At 42.6% G+C, this 9351-nt stretch overlaps 1 protein-coding gene across 1 annotated transcript in view; it reads right to left on the bottom strand.

Annotated features, from left to right (window-relative positions):
* Positions 1-282: 282 nt before the first annotated feature.
* Positions 283-9351, bottom strand: part of ptchd4 (patched domain containing 4) — a 42439-nt gene continuing 33370 nt past the window's right edge. Inside the window, exon 3 of the mRNA XM_020644023.2 lies at positions 283-3470. Coding sequence (XP_020499679.1) covers positions 1789-3470 — 1682 coding nt within the window. The 3' untranslated portion in view covers positions 283-1788. The remainder of the gene's footprint in view (positions 3471-9351) is intronic.

The following is a 9351-nucleotide window of genomic DNA, read 5'->3' as shown; positions in this document are numbered from 1 at the left end:
TTCAGTGTTTATCCAGCTCTGCATGGGTCTGTAAACCTTTCTGTGTTCTAACCTCCCTCCATTTTTCAAAATCATCTCCAATATTGATCCTAGTTTGAGCACGTTTCTGCTCGTGGAGCTTATTAGAAACATGCAGAGGCTTTTTAGGTCGGGTACAATCACTTCTATCTGAACCACTTCTCTTGCCCGCTTCCATCACTGCAACACCTGTTGACCTGATAACTTCTCTCATATCTGACAAACCGAGGGGCGTCCAAAACGGCCATGTGGGGGTGTCTTAAAAGCGCCTACCTTCTCTGGTCCAAACAAATCCAGAGCATTCAGGAGCAGAATCTAAAGTTAGAAGGAGGACATACTGGCTGCTGCATTGTTGTCAGAGAAGCCAGCACTTCAACATAGCATGTTTCATTAATGTCTGATGATATAGCAAGGAAAACATTTATTTTTCTACTTCAGGAACAAAACCTGGAAGTTCTCGTAGACCTCAGCTCCGTGCCAGTATTTTTACACGAGTAAAAAAAAACGTGCACATTTTCTTCCCTGCTTTTATTTCAAGCCTGCTTCATGATCTGCTTAACAAACCTGAACAATATTAATAAGCAATCAATAAATCAGCTCAGATAAATCATGATTTATGTTTGATTTCTATTAAAAATTAAAATTTACTGAGACTTCTTTTTTTTTTTTTATAAAAAATATTCAAAAACATCTATACACTATTTGGCACCCCTGCAGGTTTTTGAATAACATTCAGACCTTCCAGTAATCAGTGCCATAGCTTTCATTAGAGGATCACAGAGACATTCATACTCTGACAGAAACCCTTCCATTGTTAACAACCTTGCGCTTCAACACTGGGGACTCTTCTCTCTTTTGGTTTGACTGTTCCCGTGCAAACACAGTTTGGGATTGACTTAGGATATACTCAGGCAACAGCCATTTTTAAATACTTCTTTACAACACTCCTTAATCATTTCCTCTTCATAACCTGCACGCCACCGCAGCTTCTCATGCCATTGCCTCACACTTAGGACTCTTGGAATAATGCAGTAGTAAGTGTTAGCCTCCCGCTAATATAAACCTTGACAGTCCTGCTCACAAGATGCAGTGTGCAAGATCATTCTTCACAATGAACACAGTGATGAATGCCATCTGCCCAGTTCAGCTGTTATTCTATTTATAATGTAACAGAAAAGCATGTGGTGTGCTTTCTTTCCAAGGCTGCTTGCGCTCTCTTTTGGTTTTGTTTTCTTCTGCTATTATCGAGGTGTGTGAAGTACGTGGAGAACACAGTTGTCTCCTGCACATGTTTAGTTTTGTAACCCTTTTTGTGTTGTACCTTCACAAACTTTGTCTAAGTGTCCTTGGCTTTACAGACTGCTCTGCCCCTCACTCACTACACGTTTGAGATCAGGACTGCAGAAAGTGAACAAAGAATTGCTAATTGGTAAATGGTTTTACATATTGTATGTTCAGAACTTAGCATTCACAAGTTCTAGTAAGTATTTATTTCAGAAACCAAACAGCAAGGGAACAATTTAGAACCGTGAAACATGTTGCAGTTTGTGCAATTAAGACACACCGTCTAAACTGAATGACTGCTCGGGCTGCACTCTACTCTGGCAAGCTCAGCTGCTATTGGTTGGGAGTGACCAGAGCCCGTTCCTCTAGGAACATCTTGCACTCCCCTGCAGCTCAATAGGCATCTCACCATTGGGGAGACACCTGTATTCAACCATTATCTGACAGATACCAGATCCACTGCTCATTGACTACATAACAAACTACTCAGACGTTTGTTACATGATCAGGATTCTCCCTGACTTCAATGCACTCTATCTCCTCTCGTTCTCGCTCTCTCTCTCTTTCCCGTTCCCTCTCCCTTTCCCGCTCTTTACGCTTGGCCCGTTTTTTTTTCTTGTGCCTCTTTTTGGACGGCGGGAAGAAGGTCAGGAAAACGGGCAGGATGACAAAGCAGTGCAGCACGGTGCAGCCCGCGGTGAGGAGGGAGCACTTGAACAGTGTGTAGGTCAGATTGGAAGGCACAAATACCAGGGGCATGATCCCTATCACGAAGCAGGATGCGTTCTGCAGGATGGCCGCCCCGTGCTCCTCCAGCGCCAGCTTGATGCACTGTGTCCTGGTGTGCTCGGTGGCCAGCACAAAAGTGTACAGATGTGGCGCACAGTGATCCATGGCAAAGTTGAGGGTATAAATAAGGCACAGGATCGAGATGCTGTCCATGCCAACGTTCCACAGGGTCATCAGGCCCAAGACGCCCAGCTCTACAGAGGTAACCGTGAGAATGAGCCAGAAGTTCCCCAAGGGGTTGATGACGAGAAAAAAAGTGAGGATGAGGATTGTGAGCACGCTGAAGCCTGAGGTTAGGATGGGCGATATGACGGACGAGCTGTAGCGATCCATGAATACAAATGTAGGATTGAAGGCGATGAACTTGATGCTGTTGATGAGCATCAACGGGCGAAGCTTCTCCAGAAGCTCCACCACCTCCTCCCGCTTCTTTTCTGTCGTCCGCGCCACCAAGTACAACCTTGAGGCGATAATGTCGTACTCGTCGGTCTCGCGGTTCTTGGAGAATATGATGTCCTCTGTGAAGTGCTGGTACTCGGGGCTGCGCAGGAAGGAGCCTTTGAGTATGGAGATGAAGTCGTTTTTTGTCGACGCGCTCACATTCACCACCCTCAGGTAGTGGAAGAAATTGTCCATCCAGGAGATTTTGTTGAAGCCGTGACTAAGAGTCTTCAGATGCTCCTGAACTGTGGAGTTCCAGTACTCGATGGGCTCATAAATGTAGAACCCGATCACAGGACTGTAGTTACTGAAGTACTTCTGCTGGGTCATAGCATACGTCACACTTGGAGAGTTACTAGCCAGCAGGTTGACCACATTGGATCCGTCGCTGATTTGTAAACATCCCATGAATGAGAACGAGGCGTAAATGAGGTACAGGATGACCACAAACGGTTTCACGTAGGTGTTGGTAATCCATTCTGTGTAGTGCTCGCGTAGAAAGTGCTGGATGAAGTGGTTCTGATAGGGGATGCTGTCGTGGTGTGTGGACAAGTCGTGGCCGTCGCTCATCATGGTTTTGAACCATGTGGGCTGGCGGTCCAGGTACTCCACCGAGGGGATTTTACAACAAAAAACGCTGTGGTAGCGGTTCTGCTCCAGCTGTCCGGCGAACACGAGGCAGGAGCCGTAGAAAGAGAAGACATAGAAGTAGTTGACCAGAATGGCGACGCACATGCTCTGGCAGAAGATCTTCACAGACTCTATGTTGGTGAACGGGCTGGCTCCCATTCCGAAGGTGATGATGTAAAGCGAGCTGGTCATGGTGTAGCATACCATCACGTCAGCAAAGGCATCCGCCACGCGCTCCTTGAAGGGGAGGTTTTCCCTCGTTCTCCTCCAGCCCGCCAGCAGCTCAAACACTCCTTTAGTTCCATGGCCTGGAAAGAAAAGAGAGAGAGACTCAGTAAGAATTGTTTTTGATGTGTTAGCACCGTGACAAGAGAAACTCACATTGTCTGATAGTTGTTTTATTTGCATTGCTAGTGAAATGGTGAATGTTTCACAAAGACTACAAGCTGTCAGACGTGTTGGAATCCACCGGAGGAACATCGTGAAAAGAATTCTCAAGAATACCTCGCACTGAATTTTCTTTTTTCATCAAATATAAATTGGAAAACAGATTTATTTAACGCTTTTTGTGCCTTTACTGGAGAGACAGGTCAGCTAGAGTTTGAAATCAGAGCGAGAGAGACAGAGAGAGAGAGTGGGGAATAATATGCAGGAAAGTAGCCACAAGTCAGATTTAAACTTGGTCCACCTGCTTCAGGACTACAGCATCTTTAAATGCGGTGCATACACTAACCACTCGGCCACCAGCGGCCTCCAAAACATACATTTTTGAGTGACCAATAAAAAGAAAGAAAAAAAGACAATCTATGGTTGTAAATCCACGCTTAACTGAAATCTTTTTTTCACATTCAATTTTATCACATGTGGATCTTATCCACACCGTTAACATGGAGATTCAAACTGATATAATGTAAGCATGGTACTCTGATTGTTGAGGCACATAGGGCATCTATACAACGTCCCACATTCAATTTCAGTTAGTGTCTTCAAAAAATACTTATGTGTGAATTTAAAAAAATGAGAATGTTTCATAATGAAATATATAAAGATATATAAAGCAATGGTGACCTTTAACCCCAGCTGTGACCAGAGGGGACGAGGGTTTAAAATATTTATGACCCAGTCACATATCTGTCACAGAGAATGAAGAATATATTGGTGTGTTGCTGAACCAAGTCAAATCAGTTCAAATGTGAACACTCAAAGGTAAAAGGTAACACATATCAGTTCTTAGGGACAACGTCAACAGACCTCAGTTCAACCACTTAATAATGGAAAATGCGCAGCCACCACCATCAGACTGTTTCGTCCCCACTACCACCGCCGTCCTCATTCATACATGACCTGCTCTGACCTCCACCTCAGCAGCAAGGAAGTGTGGACAACAGGAACACGAGGAATACAAAGGAGAAATCCTTCCAGCATATGATCACACATGCTCTTTTGTAAAGCGTATCTAGACAACTCTTGTTATGGATTGATTCTATACAAATAATGATTGATTGATTGATTTGTATTGGACATGTGAAACATGTAGGCCTACAAAGTTTTTGTACATTTTTACAGCAAAAAGTATAATAAAAATGTGAATTCAAACAGGTTGAATTGATCTACCTGACATCGGCTTCCCTTCATATCGAGGACAGAGGTGTACACGCCCCTCTGAACCATGCATCAGTAAGCATTGGACAAACGGGCTGCAGCGAGCCCATTCATGTACTGTAGGTACTCATGTAACTCATGCAACACTTAAAATATAGACATGAATACACAATGTTCACAGAGGCTCTATAGTGCAAAACTCCCACACAGGAACACCCACACACACTGCTGCATTGTGATGGAGGGGTAAACTGAAGAGAGGGAATCTGTTGTAGATTTCTGAGAACTATAATCAATTTAACGTGCTCTCCCTTCAGATAAACATCTCAGAGCACAGAAGAAGACTGTGTTTGGCTCGTCAGTACGTTTCCCCGCAATCATCAAACTACAATATGCTTTTTAAATCTGGAGACTGGACGGTGATGTGAGAGGGATAAGCTAACCCTGACAGGATTATAAATGTCTCCCTGTGTGACACACTGAGAGGACGTTAATTAACGATAAAGGATTAATCCTGATTCCACTAGATGGCTCTTCCTGCTTTTAGTTTTATTAAGCTTCACTGCGAGTCGATTATTCAGTGTCAGCTGGTAAAGAGGGTGAAGAGAAAGAGGAAATTCACGACCGTGTTGTTTTTGCTAACAATACATCAGCTCACCTTTTAGAGTTCTTTGAGATGTGGAAAAAAAAAGATTGATGGATTGAGTAGGTGGGAACCATTCCAACAACAAAGGATTTGATCAAACATGACTCATCACAATGACAGTTGTTTGAGAATCACTACCTGCCCAGTGTCCCCTCATTGTTGTCACAGCACAATTCAAGTCGTTGACCTGCTCTGGTGTCTTTAATACCTGACAGGATTAAAAGCATGATGTCCTTCACTTACATATAAATAAATAATAAATCCTCTTCAATGACAAGAGTGGCATTTAGATCCATGTTAATGTTAAACATAACTGAAATCAGACAGACAGGTCACAGCGCAGGTCAAGTCTTTCTTTCTTTCTCATGTGAGATTTCATGACTTGAACATAATATTAAGATAATGTTTTTTAAAGGAAGAATGTGTGGCTTTTTGATCCAGTAGATGTCGCCATCCGCCACACTGAATCCTCCGCTCTCCTCCAGCGACACAGCGAGTTGTTAAATTGGAACGCACCATAATTAAGCACTAAGCGCAAAATTGCCTTTGTCTCGAGCTGCATTGTTGTGTTAGCATGCTAATGTTAGCGCTCTTTAGTTAGCTTGTAGCTTCACATTGCCTGTAAATTTACAAAGAATGATCATGATCTAAAAACACTTAGTTGACATTCAAATAATCAGTGAGTATGTTCTTCTTCTTCTCTCTAGTCCTTGACTAAATCAGCTTTTATACACAAGGGGAGGAGCCGACCGTCCCGTCCATGTAAACACAGTTCTGACAACAACAAAGCCAGTGGGACTCGAGCTTCTCACTCTTTGTAGACAGTCATGACTCAGAGACACATTTACACAGGATAGACTGGATTTCTTAGATATATTTATGTGTAAAATGTTGCAAATTCTGCCTTAACTAGAGTTGTTAATCTACAACTGAGCCCAACAGCGCAGGTTTCTCCTCAGGAACCTGAAAAGTTTTAATGTCATATAGGACATTTAAACAACAATAAACTGGTCACTCATTGAATCAGTCCTCACATTTTACATTGAATCCTGGTACACCCTTCTCACTGAAAAATGCAAGAAATCATCAAACATGCAGCTAAAATCACCGGCACCACCCAAATCCAAGTGTCAGAACTTAACATGCGTGCAGCACAAAGGAAAGCCGTCTGCATCACTGAGGACCCTTCACATCTCCTTCACCACTCAGTTCAGCTGCTCCACTCAGGCAGACGTTTCAGAGTAAACGTACAGAAACTCTTTTATTCCCACTGCACTATGCATCTTAAACAAGGCCAGATAAACACGACTTTTAAACGTACTCTGCAGATGTTAATGGAACCTTTGGTTTGATTTTTTTTATTTCATGTGAGTCTAAAGGGTTTGAATGTTTTGATGTTATTTGAGCCTCTAACCAAAGGTGACTATTCTGTCACTATATGATGGACATTAAAGTTTTTTTTAATCTTGAATCTTGAATTAAGGTGAAGCACACCATATCCTTTTTTTTCTGGAAGCCCTCTGTTGGGAAGAACACTGCAGGGCTGCCAGGTTATTACTGCTCTCCAGTAACGGCTTACATAGAGTCTTGAAGCCGTAAGGTGAACGTTTTACATCCTGGGATTACTCCAATACACTTTACCTTATTACCTGAAACTTTGCCTATGTTTAGTTTGCACATGCAGCATTGTGACACCATGTTTGAGTTTTAAAATGTGGATTAGGGTCGAGTTTAATAAAGTTGATTAAATGCTGAACTTAAAGGCAGGGTTGGTTATTTTCAAAAACTAGCATGATTTTGAAAGTAGTATTCCCTCAGTGCTCCATCTACACCCACCCCCTACCCTCTGTGCTCCCTCTAAAGCCACGCCCCCTCACTTACACATCGTCTCATGTCTCATTCAGCGGTAAGTAAACACTAAACTTTATCATAATACATCTTTAAAACACACAATTATTTTACTACTCACAACGGCCAACGACAGGGAGGCGTCTGATTGGTTCATCAGATCGGTACCTCGTGGCAGACATTGGTTGTTAGTGTTTTTACAGACTTACAAGTTTTTACAGGCTTACAAACTGATACAGATGACAGATTTTCTTAGTTCCTTTTTCAGAGCACATGAGTTATTAATTTCTGTCAGGACCTAAAGACGATTTCAACCAAAATCTTTAAAAAAGTGGATCAGGAGACATTGATTTATTAAAAACATGATTGATAGCCTTTGTCCTTATATTTTATAAATCCCTAATTAGGGGCTAGTATAGTCACTTCAACCTAAGGTCATGGCAACTTGAACTGAATAGTTATAGTTTGAGTAATCATTCAAACTTTCATCCAGTGACATACAAAGGAGGAAACAAGGAGCTTTGTCAGTATGCCAGATCTTAAATCAATGATGAAGGGGGAAATAGGATGGCTGGAAGCATGAGTGCCGCTCGATGCTAATCAGCTTCGAAGGAAACCGACAATTCTCTAGATGTCTAAATGCTGAAAGATGTAAAAAGACGTCTTGTGTTTTTATTTGGGCCTCTGGGACATAATGAGATGATGCTGGAGGAGCAGGGCCGAGGTAACAAAGCAATAAAGACACAGAGGAACTGTGTTCCTGATTATTGCTGTTATAAAACAGACCAGTGTCACTGTGATGTCCCCTAAACAAGTGCTCCCTCCCTCTCTCTCACTCTCACACACACACACACACACACACACACACACACACACACACACACACACACACACACACACACACACACACACACACACACACACACACACACACACACACACACACACACTCTCTCTTATTTCCACTTTAGAGACATGACTAGCAGTCTGCAGGGAAGACCAGACTCTCATTTGCTGTTTCTCTCTCCATCTTCGCCCACACAAAGACTCCCCCACACACATACTTTGGAACAGAAACACATACGGACAACAAATGAACAAGTCTGCCTCTCTCAACTCCTCTCTCCCTCTATGAGACTGCGGGTGGTTAAAATGCTTCGGTAGTTGCAGTGAAGGCCTCTCACACTTGCTCCTCAATATCTATGAACAGCTGAGAGCACTGACTGGGGATTTATTTAAAAACAAAAGCCTGCTAGCAGAAAGTGAACCTACAAATACAATCAAAGTGTTTCATTTCAACGTGCAGTGCTGCTTTACTACAGCCTGAGTGAAGATGCTGTTTAGGGCAATAAGGTCAAGGTGTCAGTATTCAAACTGAACATTTAGAGGTTCTAGCATCTGTGGGGAGTAAGCACTGTACATTGTGAAATGACTTGAGCTTGTATCGTTCTTTTCTAGTCTTCTCACCACTCTTTACATTTAAACCAGGTTTCTATGTAAAGAGTCCATCAGTATTAACTAATCCATTCATACACATTCATACGCTGCAGCCAAAGCAGCAGGAGCAATTTGGGGTTAAGTGTCTTTCCCAAGGACACATTGGTCATGTGGCTGCACGAGCTGGGCTCCAAAACGGTCGTGTGGGGGTGCCTTAAAACCACCTACCTTCTCTGGTCCAAACAAATCCAGAGCATTCAGGAGTAGAATCTAAAGTTAGAAGGAGGCTGCATTGTTGTCAGAGAAGACAGCACTTCAACATAGCATGTTTCATTAATGATCATATAGTAAGATCACTTCAAGATTTAATTCAGTACTTATCTTACATTTGGGTCCTTTAACTTCATACTTGGGATGCTATTTGACAGCTTGTAAGAATACAATAACATACAATGATAAAAGGTCAACTGCATTTCCCCCCACATTTCTTCCTGAATATCCAGTGAGATCCAAGCTACCTGTCCCTGTTACATAAGAAACGGTCCAACACCTAGTCCAGGTTGTTTGTCAAATTAAGACTCAAAGGCATGCATAGTTTTAAGTTTGAGTGACTGAGCTGTAGTGCGTTGCTCAGCTCAGCTTTAAGTACTCCAGTC

The sequence above is a fragment of the Labrus bergylta genome, chromosome 15 (genome assembly GCF_963930695.1).
Source record: "Labrus bergylta chromosome 15, fLabBer1.1, whole genome shotgun sequence".
Classification (NCBI taxonomy): Eukaryota; Metazoa; Chordata; class Actinopteri; order Labriformes; family Labridae; genus Labrus; species Labrus bergylta.
The sequence above is the reverse complement of the archived record's forward strand: the minus strand, read 5'-3'. Positions and strand labels throughout refer to the sequence as shown.